The 16,527-nt window shown below is 38.9% G+C and overlaps 1 protein-coding gene across 1 annotated transcript; it reads left to right on the forward strand.

The window, feature by feature from the left end:
• The first annotated feature begins 1,762 nt into the window (after positions 1-1,762).
• LOC104741964 (immune-associated nucleotide-binding protein 8) lies at positions 1,763-11,724 on the forward strand. Its single transcript, XM_010462910.2, is given in 5 exon segments — positions 1,763-2,066; positions 2,143-2,424; positions 11,048-11,208; positions 11,303-11,434; positions 11,539-11,724. Coding segments are annotated over 5 exon segments (1,065 nt in total).
• Positions 11,725-16,527: the final 4,803 nt, after the last annotated feature.

A 16,527-nucleotide genomic window follows, 5' to 3' on the forward strand; every position in this document is an offset into this window, starting at 1 on the left:
GATCAATAAATTCATTTCTTTGAATTTAGGAAGAATTTCATAATGTTTAGGAAACATTACATAATGTTTAGGAATGTGTTCTTGAATTTTAGGAAGCTATTTCTAAATATACAAATATCTCAAAACAGGGATAACAAGAACCAGAAGATCTTCCACCACCACCACCATACTTTGCCTCATCAACAATACTACGCCACTTTGTAACTGATGAACTACAAACCGAAGAAGCTGAAGACATCAAAATCAACGACAACAACAAACTTTCTTACTTTTTACCAACTACTTTGTTCCCAATGACATTATAACAAACACTTGGTATGCAACAATTGTGATGTTGATATCTGCTGCCTTCACATAACACCCATCCACTTTGGACATGTGATTCATCAAAGAATAAACATTGTTAGAAATTTCAAAACCAAACATAATCCAATAAACAACACTCTCAAGCTCTTATTCAATATGCCAAAACTGAATCAAAGTGACAAGAACAGCTGCAAAACTATACTCTCACATAATCCATTAAAAGTGATTTGCATCTTCTCCAATAATCACTAAACAATTTGTTTTATTTTTTTATTAGAATAGGGAGAACACAACTTAATAAGATGAATAAAGTAAAACACTAATCACCTTTAGAATTTGTCTTTCCCTGAAGTTTTACCTCGTTTTCAATCATCTTCGTACATGCACCATCTTTCTAGAGATACTTGCCAGATCTGTGTCGAAATCTGTCGAAGAAGCTTTCGATGTCGAGATCTCTATTTGGATTTGAGAAGCGGCTTCTCAACATCAACTAAAACGTGGGAGTCACATGCCTAGTCGTTTCTTGAGATCTCGATCTCACCATTGGAGTAGAATACTGAGCTAACAACATCAAACCATCTCGTCTCTCTAATTCGTCGCTGTTTAAAATCACCAACACCAACCAGAACTACGAATCCGAATCCAATTGGTAATGGACTCGATGAATCTCTGCTTAAATTACTTCACTGGAGCTTCTATCGATTGATTTAAAGTTAATTGAAAAATCTGATATCAAAAATGAAGACCTCAGAAGATTCATTACAAGCTTCACATGAGAAAGCTAAAAAGAACCGTGAGTTTGATTTTTTTTGTTCTCTTTTAAAAATAAATTTTGTTATTTAAATACTTAATATTCACAAATGCTAGATTTGGAACAATTAAACTTGTGTGCAAACTTTGGAAGAAAAACCTAAAGTAGTGTTATTCTAGGGTATTTCTCTTACAGTAATGGGGTGGCAAACATATTCATGTAAGAGAGAATCCTATATATAATATAGTATATTATTTCTATATAATATAATATTTCATTTATAGATATTTATTTCTTTAATGGAAAAAAGGACTTTAAATTGTTCTATTTAAACTTGGAAACTAGCTTTGCAATTAACAACTTCTGCCTAGCATCTCCTAAAAGGTTAAGAGCGCCAGAAAAATCAAGTTCGTCACTTACACACCTATTTTTTTTTTTTTTTTTTTTTTTGTAATTTCTCATGATCAACTTGTATGGCTCTTTTACTTAGCTCTCTTAAGCTTTCTCGTGTAGATTTAAAAAGAAATATGAGTATAAGATCCGTTCGTATCAGGATTAGTAACTTGTATATATATATTATATCTCATGCGATGTTGACAACTCACATGAGATATGTATAGCTTTTCAACGTTGTTACTTTGATCGATTAGCTAATAATTAACATTTTACGTAAATTAATGAAGGGTTGAAGGAACTTTTAACCAAATGGCCAATGATCAGAAGAATGGTGAGTCTTTACCAGCAAAGGAAGAGCATAAGAAGGATGATGCGGTGGTTCCAGCGAAAGAAGATGATCATAAGAATGCATATGCGGCATCGCAGCCACATCCAATCGAAAACATTGTCTTAGTTGGGCGTACGGGGAATGGAAAAAGCGCCACCGGGAACAGTATCGTCGGAGCAAAGGTTTTCAAATCGAAAACAAAAGCATCAGGTGTTACAAAGAAATGCCACGCAGTTAGAGCAGTGACACCAGAGGGTCCTATACTCAATGTGATTGACACTCCTGGTACGTTGTGTCATTACATATTGTATATGGCGTGGATTGTATATATATGTAACTAATGGACTGAGGTTTGTTGCAGGTCTATTTGATTTGTCGCTGTCCGCTGATTTTATCGGTAAAGAAATCGTTAGGTGCCTAACTCTAGCGGACGGAGGACTACATGCTGTGCTATTAGTTTTATCTGCAAGGACTCGAATGAGTCAAGAGGAAGAGATGGTACTTAGTACCTTGCAGGTCCTTTTCGGCAGTAAGATTGTTGATTACCTCATCGTTGTTTTCACGGGGGGAGATGTATTAGAAGATGATGGTATGACACTGCAGGAATATTTGGGTGATAATTTGCCTGACTTCTTAAAGGTTGGTAATATGTGATCAAATTTATGAAACTTACGAATATTGCACTTTCTTTGGTTTCAGAGAGTGCTCATATTTTATTTTTTTTTTGCAAAACTGTGAATTTTCATTGAAGAAAATAGATTGTACAGAGTACAATAGCTTTGAATACATGAAGATAGAGCTTGCCAAAAAAAATTAAAAAACAAGTTCTATCTTAGGGAAGAACAGTGACCAAAACCATATTTAAGCAAAGGTCAGCCAATTACGCAAGAGTGTTTTGAAGTTTTTCCTATGACTCTTGCCCAGTATAGCGTCTCTGATTTGTCTGTCCAGCGCTTTAAAGAGTATATGCGGTGGAGTTGTGATGTTGTTGTGTAGCCGATTGTTCCTCTCTATCCAGATGGTGTATATCACTGCTTGTGATACTAGCCTGCGGAGGGTTTGCGTAGAGGTAGCATCAGAAGCATCCAACCATGAGATGAATGCGTCCCAGGTATGAAAAACAAAAGGATTGTATCTTAGTCGCCTTGTCGTCTGCAGCCAAATCTCTTCACTGAAAGCACAGTACAGAAAGAGATGATCTCGAGTTTCAGGGTAGAGTCCACAGTTGCAGCAAGCAGGATCAAATTGCATACCCCAAGTTGCAAGCCTAGATCGTGTGGGAAGGCGATTTAGGAGTGTGAGCCACATCATGAACGCATGTCTTGGAACAGCACCCTTGTACCATACATGCTTTGTCCAAGTTTGCGGGTCTTGTCTCTCCCTTAAGGCTTCCCATGTTTTCTTTGTGCTGAAAGTGTCTGAATCTTCCCCATTTGTACTCCAAAGGAAAATGTCCTGATCAGAGGACTGGTATGGTGGTTGAATAGTTGTGAGAAGGATGTGAAGTTGTTCGACTTGTGGTGATCTTGCCGGACGCAGGAGCCAACCATTTGAGGGATTCCTGTAATTGCGGGGCCCGAGGGACCCAGAAAGTGAATGAGTTGACCTAAGTGGGTCCACTTATCAAACCAAAAGCTCACCAATTCACCATTACCCACATCACACTTGATGAAAAGATTGGCAAGAGGTCGGAGATGCAACAGAGCTTTCCATGTCCAAGAGTGGTGTTTCTTCTCATCAATTGTCCAGAAGACTTCGTCTTTTATTTTGTTATTTCTCATCCATTTTGCCCATAAGGAGTCATCCGCAGAGAAGATTCGCCAAATAAGCTTCAAACAAAGAGTCTTGTTCCAGGTGGATAAACGTCTAAATCCCGATCCCCCTTCTTCTTTGGGCAGAAACAATGTTTTCCAAGCCACTTTTGCGTGTGCTGGCTTTGTTATATCCCCTGACCACAAAAACCTGGCACAAAGTTTCTCAATATTCCGCAATAATCCCTTTGGTAATATAAAAGCAGAAGCCCAGAAGTTGATGGATCCATATATTACAGAAGTGATTAACTCCTTTCTTCCTGCGTAAGAGAGAGCTCGAGCAGACCAATTAGAGAATCTTGCTGTTAACTTGTCTATTAGAGGTCTGTACTCTGGAATCTGGAGCTTTCTATGCATGAGAGGGAGACCCAGGTATCGAATGGGTAATGAACCTATCTTGAAACCGAAAGAGGCAATCCTATCGGTTTCAAGTTGGTTCACTCCCGCAGTGAACAATTCAGTCTTGTCTTTGTTGATGTGAAGACCCGACATCTCAGAGAACTCGTCAAGGACCTTGGCGATATTGTCAACAGAACCGCTTTTCCCATCAAAGAAGACCATAATATCATCAGCAAAAGCTAAATGTGTTACCTGAGGATTCTCTGCTTCTGGGTGGTGTCCAATGTACCCTCTGTTATACCTTTGATTTAGCATTTCAGAGAGAACTTCCATGGCTAAAGTAAATAGATAAGGCGAGATAGAATCCCCCTGTCTTAATCCTTTAGCTCCCTTAAAGTAACCACAAGACTCACCATTGATTGAGACTGAGAAACTTGGTGTTGTGATGCATTCCTTGATCAGCTTGATGAAACGAGGAGGAAACTCCACCCTTAAGACATTAATAATGAAATCCCAATGTACCGAATCAAATGCCTTCTTTAAATCCACCTTTAGCATGCCCCTTGGTGAAACGTTTTTGTGGTTATAACCCTGAATTAGCTCTGTAGCCAGCAGCACATTCTCCACCAGTAGACGACCCGGGATGAAAGCTGATTGCGTATTTGCAATAAGATCTGGCAAAACGCTTTAAGTCTGTTTGCCAGAAGTTTTGAAACAACCTTATAGATTTTGTTGCAGCATGCAATGGGACGGAAATCAGCCATTTTTGAAGCATTGGGTGTCTTTGGAATGAGCGTCAGCAGCATAGAGTTCCATTGCTTCAGTATCATACCTGAATTATAGAACTCTAGGACTGCAGCCGTTAAATCTGCTCCCACAATCTCCCATTGGGCAGTGAAGAACTCCACACAGTATCCGTCGGGACCTGGTGCTTTGTTTTCTGAGAGAGAAAACACCGCTAGCTTGATTTCTTCTAGGGTGAAGGGGTGGATAAAGCTTGGAGTGCAGAAGCGGAACATCTTTGAGTAATGATACAGGCCAGGTCCACAACAGAGGGAGGCGTAGCTGAAGAAGGGGAGCCTAAAAAATCTTTAAAATACTCCACCGCAATCTTCTGAATACCCTGCTTTGACTCCACAAACTGATCATTACCATCAAACAGATAAAGGATCTGGTTTTGTACCTGTCGAGCAGGGATGGTTCTGTAGAAAAAATTTGTGTTTTTATCTCCTTCCTCGAGCCAGCAAATTCTTGCTTTTTGTCGAAGGTAGGATTCCTCAGCTTGAGCTAACATGGACCAATGCTTATGGGCTGCTTTTTCCCTTTCACTCGCCTGCGATGAGGGTGAACTCAAAAGAGTTCTTTGACAGGAGAGAAGTTCTTCATAGGCCTCTCGCACACGCTTCTCAATCTCAGAATAATTGTCCTTGGCGAAGGCTTTAATAATACCCTTTAACTCCTTAAGTTTTTAAGAGATCTTCAACATCTTGGAGCAGTCAAAGGCTAGAGCATCCCACCATAACTTGATTAAAGACGAGAATTCTGGGTTAGAATCCAAAAACACGCAGCATGGACTGTGATCTGAGAAACCAGGTTCACCGAATAATCCAAAAGAGGTTGGGAAAATCTGGAGCCAATCATCATTCACAATAATACGATCCAGTTTCTTTGCGATGTGGCCTATGTCTTGTTTCTTGCTCCAGGTGAACGTATTACCATAGTAAGGGAGATCTGACAGTTTAGAGGATATTAGACAGTGATTTAGATCACGCATTCCTCTTGTAGACGTACCACCGGTTGTGATAGAATGCTCATGTTGATGAAGAATTTGGTTGAAATCTCCAATCACCATCCAGGGCTTGTTCAAAATGACCGTTGAGGCAGACAAGGCCTCAATCTATTTCCACAGCATTTTCCTTGCTTTGCTACAGGTTGATGATGCATAGACAACCGATATCACCAGCTCCATAGAGACAAAAGGGAATTTTACCATACATACTATCATCTGAAGGGATTTAGACAAAACTTGCACCTTCACAGAAGGGTGCCAAACTACCCAGATCTTCCCAAGATCTGACAACTCATAATTATCCGCATAGATCCATCCTACAACCACAGAAAATAACATACGCTGTGCTTTGTCAGGACTAACATGGGTTTCAAGAATCCAACCAAAAAGAGGTTTATGTAGCCTTAACCAACGCCGAAAAGATCTCCGCTTTACACAGTCATTAAGACCTCTTACATTACGAAAAAAAATATCCATAGGGGAGGATATGGGATTAGAGGGATAAAGGGCCTCTAGCCCTTTCTTTTGAATTCTTCTTTTTCAACAGCCTCTTTGAGATGACTTTGATGAATCTATCAGAATCTGCTTCAGGATTATCCTCATCTCCAGAGATACTATCAGGCTCAGAGGAGATATCTTGAGTGTCCTCAAGGTTCCTATCCAGAGGTCGGTGAGCAAACAGATTGGCACGCATAACTTACCATCGCCAACGGTCAGATCATAGGTTTTAGAGGAGCCTTGGTAAGATTTCCGGAGCACCTCTTGGTTCCCTTTGTTACTTGCTTCACCCTGTACGAGTGCTTCTCTGACAGGCTTGTTAGAGATACTAAGTGTCTTCGAGGGGTGAGGAGGAATGTGCTTTGTTGGAGAGGACTCTGCGAGGCAATTCTCAACAATCGGCAACTGGCTTTGAATACGTACTTTGCCATGCTTCTTGTCTTTCTTGGCTCTGGGACAGGATTCTCCAGAATGTTTCACCGACCCGCAATTATTGCATAGGGTAGGCGCAGACGTACAGCGAGACACCGTGTGACCTATCTTTTTGCAATGGGTACACACAGAGGGAAGCCATGGACTAGATACTCTGATACGCTTAATTTAACCAGACTCAAACCTTGCATGTACAGCTTCCGGGAGTGGTTTACGAGGGTCTATGACAGTATACACCTTCGCCACTTCAATATTTATGAGTTTCTCTGTATGCGGATGGAGACACACTGGATGTCCCACCATTCCTGCAATGTGTTCGAGGCCCTCTTGGTTAAAGAATTCTAACGGGACACCGTGAAAATCAAGCCACACTGGTACGAGTGATAACTCCGGTTTCTTTGGAGTGACATCAGGAGAACACTTCGCAACAAACATTGTCTGACCGTCAACTTGCCACAGACACTGGTTTAGGATTCTTCTTCTCTCGTTTGGGCAGGGGACCTTGAAGAGAAAAGAATGCCCTTCCATTTTGGAAACAGTGATATCTCATCACTGTCTACTCCAAATACCATTTACAATGGCATGAACCGCTCCCCTTGAAGGTGGTTCTTCATAGAATTGCCCTAGGATAAAGCTATCTCAAGCTTTCTTGTTCTTCTCAATAACAGAGTTAGGAATGGTCACACACTCCTCGCCAGAGTCAAGTGTGAAAGGTGTACCTTTTTTCTGAAGAGGACTGGATTTATCCTTTACGAGATTTTTCCAAGGGTGCTCTTCACAGGACTCACCATTGTTTGAGACTGAGAAACTTGGTGTTTTGATGCATTCCTTGATCAGCTTGATGAAATGAGGAGGAAACTCCATGACCCTTAAGACATTTATAATGAAATCCCAATGTACCGAATCAAATGCATTCTTTAAATCCCCCTTTAGCATGCCCCTTGGTGAAACGTTTTTGTGGTTATAACCCAGAATTAGCTCTGTAGCCAGCAGCACATTCTCCACCAGTAGACGACCCGGGATGAAAGCTGATTGCGTATTTGCAATAAGATCTGGCAAAACGCTTTTAAGTCTGTTTGCCAGAAGTTTTGAAACAACCTTATAGATTGTGTTGCAGCATGCAATGGGACGGAAATCAGCCATTTTTGAAGCATTGGGTGTCTTTGGAATGAGCGTCAGCAGCGTAGAGTTCCATTGCTTCAGTATCATACCTGAATTATAGAACTCTAGGACTGCAGCCGTTAAATCTGCTCCCACAATCTCCCATTGGGCAGTGAAGAACTCCACACAGTATCCGTCGGGATCTGGTGCTTTGTTTTTTGAGAGAGAAAACACCGCTAGCTTGATTTCTTCCAGGGTGAAGGGGTGGATAAAGCTTGGAGTGCAGAAGCGGAACATCTTTGAGTAATGATACAGGCCAGGTCCACAACAGAGGGAGGCGTAGCTGAAGAAGGGGAGCCTAGAAAATCTTTAAAATACTCCACCGCAATCTTCTGAATCCCCTGATTTGACTCCACAAACTGATCATTACCATCAAACAGCTAAAGGATCTGGTTCTGTACCTGTCTAGCAGGGATGGTTCTGTAGAAAAAAATTGTGTTTTTATCTCCTTCCTCGAGCCAGCAAATTCCTGCTTTTTGTCGAAGGTAGGATTCCTCAGCTTGAGCTAACATGGACCAATGCTTGTGGGCTGCTTTTTCCCTTTCACTCGCCTGCGATGAGGGTGAACTCAAAAGAGTTCTTTGACAGGAGAGAAGTTCTTCATAGGCCTCTCGCACACGCTTCTCAATCTCAGAATAATTGTCCTTGGCGAAGGCTTTAATAATACCCTTTAACTCCTTAAGTTTTTTAGAGATCTTCAACATCTTGGAGCAGTCAAAGGCTAGAGCATCCCACCATAACTTGATTAAAGGCGAGAATTCTGGGTTTCTGTTCAGGAGGGTTAAAAACTTGAACGAAGTCTTCTGCTTTGGTTTTTCAGAATCCAAAAACACGCAGCATGGACTGTGATCTGAGAAACCAGGTTCACCGAATAATCCAAAAGAGGTTGGGAAAATCTGGAGCCAATCATCATTCACAATAATACGATCCAGTTTCTTTGCGATGTGGCCTATGTCTTGTTTATTGCTCCAGGTGAACATATTACCATAGTAAGGGAGATCTGATAGTTTAGAGGATATTAGATAGTGATTTAGATCACGCATTCCTCTTGTAGACGTACCACCGGTTGTGATAGAATGCTCATGTTGATGAAGAATTTGGTTGAAATCTCCAATCACCATCCAGGGCTTGTTCAAAATGACCGTTGCGGCACACAAGGCCTCAATCTATTTCCACAGCATTTTCCTTGCTTTGCTACAGGTTGATGATGCATAGACAACCGATATCACCAGCTCCATAGAGACAAAAGGGAATTTTACCATACATACTATCATCTGAAGGGATTTAGACAAAACTTGCACCTTCACAGAAGGGTGCCAAACTACCCAGATCTTCCCAAGATCTGAAAACTCATAATTATCCGCATAAATCCATCCTGCAACCACAGAAGATAACATACGCTGTGCTTTGTCAGGACTAACATGGGTTTCAAGAATCCCACCAAAAAGAGGTTTATGAAGCCTTAACCAACGCCGAAAATATCTCCGCTTTACACAGTCATTAAGACCTCTAACATTACGACAAAAAATATCCATAGGGGTGGATATGGGATTAGAGGGATAAAGGGCCTCTAGCCCTTTCTTTTGAATTCTTCTTTTTCAACAGCCTCTTTGAGATGACTTTGATGAATCTATCAGAATCTGCTTCAGGATTATCCTCATCTCCAGAGATACTATCAGGCTCAGAGGAGATATCTTGAGTGTCCTCAAGGTTCCTATCAAGAGGTCGGTGAACAAAAAGATTGGCAGTGAGGTCCACGCATAACTTACCATCGCCAACGGTCAGATCATAGGTTTTAGAGGAGCCTTGGTAAGATTTCCGGAGCACCTCTTGGTTCCCTTTGTTACTTGCTTCACCATGCACAAGTGTTTCTCTGACAGGCTTGTTAGAGATACTAAGTGTCTTCGAGGGGTGAGGAGGAATGTGCTTTGTTGTAGAGGACTCTGCGAGGCAATTCTCAACAATCGGCAACTGGCTTTGAATAGGTACTTTGCCATGCTTCTTGTCTTTCTTGGCTCTGGGACAGGATTCTCCAGAATGTTTCACCGACCCGCAATTATTGCATAGGGTAGGCGCAGACGTACAGAGAGACACCGTGTGACCTACCTTTTTGCAATGGGTACACACAGAGGGAAGCCATGGACTAGATACTCTGATACGCTTAATTTAACCAGACTCAAACCTTACATGTACAGCTTCCGGGAGTGGTTTACGAGGGTCTATGACAGTATACACCTTCGCCACTTCAATATTTATGAGTTATCTCTTTATGCGGATGGAGACACACTGGATGTCCCACCATTCCTGCAATGTGTTCGAGGCCCTCTCGGTTAAAGAATTCTAACGGGAAACCGTGAAAATCAAGCCACACTGGTACAAGTGATAACTCTGGTTTCTTTGGAGTGACATCAGGAGAACACTTCGCAACAAACATTGTCTGACCGTCAACTTGCCACAAACACTGGCTTAGGATTCTTTTTCTCGCGTTTGGGCAGGGGACCTTGAAGAGAAAAGAATGCCCTTCCATTTTGGAAACAATGATATCTCGTCACTGTCTACTCCAAATACCATTTACAATGGCATGAACCGCTCCCCTTGAAGGTGGTTCTTCATAGAATTGCCCTAGGATAAAGCTATCTCAAGCTTTCTTGTTCTTCTCAATAACAGAGTTAGGAATGGTCACACACTCCTCGCCGGAGTCAAGTGTGAAAGGTGTACCTTTTTTCTGAAGAGGACTGGATTTATCCTTTACGAGATCTTTCCAAGGGTGCTCTTCAGAAGGCATACGGCTTACGGGATTAGCTAATGGTAGAGTAGAGGTGTCAACCTTCTCCACATTTGCTCCGTAGGATTCGAGTTGAGGTACAGCTGCCATCTCACTGGCTGGTTAGCTCCCACTTTTTCAATTGGGGATCTAGGGTTACTGTGCGACACATTTTCTGTCACTGCGGGGGAGGGGGGGGCAGGATTTGTGTCGGGGCGAATTGTTTTAGCTGACATCTCTGGAGATGCAGGCAACGCATTAGAAGGAGAACAGCTGGACACCTCCCCTGCTGATTTTGTAGATTCAGGCGGGGTATGGGTGTGAGGGGAAGAGAAAGAGGTGGCGGACCCAGTGGGGGCATCGTGATGGGGCTTTTTTTTAGGTTTGTTTTTGCCCATGAGGGGCGGCGAGGACCAACGCGGAGATCGGCGAAGGTGATTGGAGAAAGAACAGGATCGCGTGGTTTGGAGAGTGCTCATATTGTGTGGCCAACGAATGATCCTGTTCGATAACAAAACCAAGGACAAGGAGAAGAAGGCCTAGCAAGTCCATGAACTTCTCAAACTTATCGACCAGGTCAGAGAGCAAAACCACAATATTCCGTATACCGACGAGATGTACCATAAGATAAAGGTTCAATAGTTTCCCATTTTTATTCTGTTTGCATCCATTCCTAGCTCCCTCCCGTGTTTTGAATGCCGAAATCAAATGTTCTCTCCCTCATCAGGGAGAAAATGATAGGCACAAGAAAGAACAAGAGGAGCTTGAATCAAAAGCGCATTCAGAAGAACAACTCGAAGCATTGAGAAAGGAGCTACAACTAACGAATGAACGAAACCTCAAGACAATGGCAGAGTTGGTATAAATTTCTCTATTCGTTGACAAACACACACACACACATATGCATAAAAGTGGTGTTGATAATTGAAATGGAAGTTAACAATATCTTTGTCTTTTCCTCAGCTGGAGAAAAATATGAAAATAGCTATGGAAGCGCAACAGAAGCTCTTTGAGCAAAGAGAAAAAGCTCAGGAGCTGAGCTTCCGTCAAAAATATGAAATGCAGGAGAAGTTAAACCAGATGGAAGGACGTATGCGTGAATAAATGGAAGCGCAAATGCGTAGCAGTCAGGGGTGCAACATTCTCTGAGCATTCACTGTGCGCTCTTCCACCCTCACACTTTGCCTTCCTAATATAATAAAAAAAGCATGCTCTTGGAATTCTGGCCTATATTCTGAGTCTGCGTTTGCTTTTGTTTCAGTTTCATTTATGTTATTTCCCTAAATTGATTAAGCCATATGTAGCCTAATCTTTGTTTGATTTGCTTCTTGTTTGCATTATAAATATGTGTGTATGTGCTCTTTAAGGTGACATGTATTTTATTTGATTTAATAAAGAGTCGAGAAAAAGTTCTTCTCAATATAATGAACACTTTGAGTTGTAGACAATATAATTAATGATATAATTTATATTGTTAGGATATTTATTTCTCAAAATTTTTCGCAGAAGTTTAATGAAGAAAATGTTAATGAGTAAACCTAATCTATACTAAATAAAAGGAAAAGCTATAAGCTCCTAAGGTTGTCCACCTAGGATTTTAAACATCCAATCGGGATTCATCACTTCATTATTTTACATTTCTATAATTCACAAAACTTTCTATATTATTAACATCCAATAGAGATTAGCCACTTCATTATTTTACATTTTTAGCTTATAGCTCCTAGGATTTAAAATAACCAATAGGAATTCGACATCTCTCCTACGACAAGTAAGATATGTCCTTAATCTCAATTTTGGCTCTTTGTTCTCTTTCTCAAATGGTTTACTTTCTCTCTAGGTTTAGGAGACACGAAATTATAAGGAAACCCTAATCATCTCTTAAATAAGTCTTCTTAAATTAGGGTTAGAAAATTGGCTTAATGGGCTTTGTATAAATGACATAACAATTTATACTATTTTATGACTAATGTTTGCTCATTTTAATGTCACAAACTGTGACTTGCATATCTTTTATAAGTTCATAACTAATTTGCAACAACATATTGGTCACAATGTAGTCATAAGAGTGACGATTAATATTATCGTAGCATATTCGTCACTAATTGTGACAAACTTTTGTTATGATTTTTTTTCGTTATAATATAGTGACGAAAATACTGTGAATTTCTGACAAATAAATTTAGTCATAATATCATATTTAAAATGTCACAAATTTGTGACGAAAATTTTATGTCTCAAAAATACGTCTCAATAATTTTCTTGTAGTGAAATATTATAATATGTGTTAAAGAAGGCTGGTTGTGGTGAAGTGAGTAAACCAGATGCATTTGACTTTGATGAGTACAAAGGACAGGACGTCTTTGGCTCTAAGGAAAACAAAGGAGATGTGTTTTGTGGTCTAAAGAACAAAGGAGAAGGGGCCTTTGGCTTTGGCTTTGACGAGAACAAAGCAAAGGGTTTTGGGTTCTAGGAGAACAAAGCAAAGGGGCTTGGGTTTGAGGAGAACAAAGGAGAAGACGCCATTGATGCCATTGATGTTTAGGTGAACAAAACATAGGGGTTTCTTTGTGAGGAGATCAAAGAGTAGAACCACATATATATTTGAAATCCATGATAGAACTTATTTCCGATGACTCTGAACACATTTCCATTTTGATTTTAAAGGTGTTAATAGCTAGCTTTTCAGGCTTCTCATACTCTCAATGACCTCATCTCAGTGATGCAGATGGAAATGAAGCTTTTCCACTCAAATCAATTTTGACTGAAGAAGATTGATTGGTTTATGAAAATAAAAAATTTAACTTTAAATAAAACTAGGATGTCAATCCGTGCGACAACCGCACGGGAAAATAAAAACTTGAAATGACTAACAACAACCTTCTCAATGTATAAAAAAGCAGAGAGGGATCTCTCTCACTCTTTCTTATAGACTTGGGCAGTGACTACCTCTTCTATTTTAGAAGAATCTCTATATATTCCGTTCTTTTTAATTATTTTTTATTATAAATCTTGAATTATGTTTTGACAATTTTAACAATATAAAAGACTTAAGATTTTAAATTGTTTACTAAATTATTATAAGCCTTTATTAAGAAGTTTGTGATATTAATAAATAAAATAAAAATACAGAATTTAGAGAAAAAATAGTTGGATTTAAAATTTGTTTTTTTATGGTATATTAAAAATAATTTGGCTAAATACAAGATTCGATCTAAGAAAATAAAGTAAATACAATAACCCTAAAACAGCATAGCTAAATTAAGTTGATGTTATCATTGCAACTGTTTTTACATCTCCACAAAAAAATATATAAAATATATAAAATATAAGAGTATTTTATCCCTAATTGTAAAAAATTTGAGAACCTAAAGTGATGATAGATCCATTTCTTGGTGAAATGAAATGTGTTTAGGCGTTTTTCAACCCATTCAGTAAAGATAAAAATAAACGCGATGATGGGAAGCATAATATATTGATAATTGGACGGTCACTCCAAACCACATAACTCGGTATTTTCAATACCCATATCCAGATTGAATATAGTAAAAAATATCGCAATCGACACCTCATAAAGAAGATTTACAACATTTTCAAGAGACATTGATTCTCAACCAACATCTTAAAATACTCCAAACAACCGCGTATCACTTCACAAGGTCTTCATAAGACATCGCACATTCACACTTGTGTCTTAAGAGAGGTTAACCGTCTCTTTAGTGGTACCGTTCATTTCCACCCTAACAATCATCTCCCGAGAAGCTAAGGAACAGACAAAGACCATAACCAAATTCCTGCACACCTTAAAATGATCAAAAATTAATAATCCAACGATCTTCTTAAATTTTAAATATATTATAATGTTAAGCACAAAAATTATAACCTTTGCAGAGGGAACCATTTATAGCACATTGCAGAGTGTTCCTTAATTATTATGCACGTGGTACACAACAACAAAATCTGATGTCTCTTCTTTGTTTTTTTGCAGATTTTTATAACCCGTTCGTGGAAGATAAACTTGATCAGAGTACTGAGGTCAACATTGTGTTCCCCTCTGAACCGGAGCCAGTAAGTTTTTTTGGCATGCAATGAACATTGTATTGGAAGTGGCAGTCTTTGATAGGGGCCACTTTTAATTTTGGCTATTCTCTTTTATAATCAAAGCTTTAATTTTCTCTGTTTGTGCAGGTTGTATGTTTGTATGACTGGAAGTATACCAAACTTCAGGTGTGTGTGTTTAGCGTGTTTCTGTAAGACTGTAACGAGCAAAACTTGGATTTACTTGTTCACTTAAATCGAAAGAGAGTTGTCATCTTCTCACTGCACTTTCCCTGTTTGTTCAAATTGCATGCATTCACTGTATGCTGAATCTTGGGATGGATTTTAGTTGATGATCTGATTGAACAGGAAGCATTAGCTGCTGAGAAAAAAGATGAATTCAAAGTAAGTTTAAGCTGTAAATGCAAATTGTCAGTTCTGGACATTTGAGTATTTAATTATTTATATTTACTAAATACTCAAATACTCAAATGAATTTTAAGCGGACAATTAGAAATATTTGTCGAGTTTGAATTTTAAGCGGGTTCCACTGTGTAAGGTTCGAATGAACTTTGGATGCATCCATTTTTTTTACTAAAAAAATTTCGCTAATTTCATGGTTATATTTCAACGAAATGTGTTTCGGTTACAATTTGTAAATCAAAACCGGTGTTTCTGTTCCGGTTCAATTACACAAATCGAACACCATCCGGTTCTAGTTTCTCAGTCTCAAATCTGTTGATTGATGTCTTCGTTTCAATTGCTTAGGAGATACGTTTTAGACCTGATTTTGTCATTTATTTGGTGTGGGAGGGGATTCTCCTTATAACTAAAACTATACCGTGGAGCTGTTAAGAGTGTTCTTGGTTGAAAGAAAGGTTGTATCAGAATGGTAATGTGGGTTTTATCTCCCCATCAGAACAATTGTACGTCATTCTACTTCGTGTGCTACATATGGCGTGCTATTCTTATTGCTGCCGTATGAGCGAGTGACAAATTCACAAATGTGGGCTTGTTATGTGTGTGTTGTTGCAGGAAGATTTGTGGAAGGCTGCATTTATTTCCAGTGGGAATTGAGGCTATACTATAGCTCGTAGATGGGAGGATCGCCTCAATGAGTATTTCTGGTAATACTCACGCATCTCATTGTGTTTGTAGTGCAGGTAGAGACAAAGTGTGACCGTGGGATCATGGCAATGAAGAGAAGGATGTTCTAATGGCTCGTTTGGTTGTTGTCTGGCTTTTGTTAGGTTGCTAGAGTTGGTTCAGTAGAAACATTAATAGGTTGTTGGTTTTATGTTTCATGTTGGTTGAGTATTAGATATTGTTTATGTTATAACTATTGGAGTATTATTGGATATTTATTGTTGGTTATTTGGTATTATGATTTCCGTTGTTTGGTGTGTTTGTGGTTAAGTGGCTAGTGGGTATGAGACCACTAGTTGTAGTGAATTTATTATTATTATTATTTCTTATTTAAAAAAAACGGTCGGGTCGTTTAACTATATATATGATAATGATACGAGAGACTACATATCTTTATATATTTTTTTTCTTTTAGGATTAGACCAAAAATTCAATATAACGTAGGATTGTTTTGTATAAATATAATTATTATAAAATGAATTTTTTTAGGAACTACATGTATCTTTTTCGTAAGATTATTATTATAATTTATTTTATGATAAGTAATATTTTTATTTTTTGATTTTTTAAAAGATTTATTTTTTAAAAAAGTTAGAAATTTATATAAAATTGTCACTTGTCACGATCTTACCAGTTAGTAACTTTTGAAATTGATGTGTCATGATTAAAAGCATACTTTATATTATAGATATTAGTTATGAGTAAATTATCTTTTTAGATTCTCTGACATTCCTATAGTTATGTTATAATTATCAAGCGAGTTACCAA

Source organism: Camelina sativa, chromosome 14 (assembly GCF_030686135.1).
Source record: "Camelina sativa cultivar CO46 ecotype springtype chromosome 14, ASM3068613v1".
Classification (NCBI taxonomy): Eukaryota; Viridiplantae; Streptophyta; class Magnoliopsida; order Brassicales; family Brassicaceae; genus Camelina; species Camelina sativa.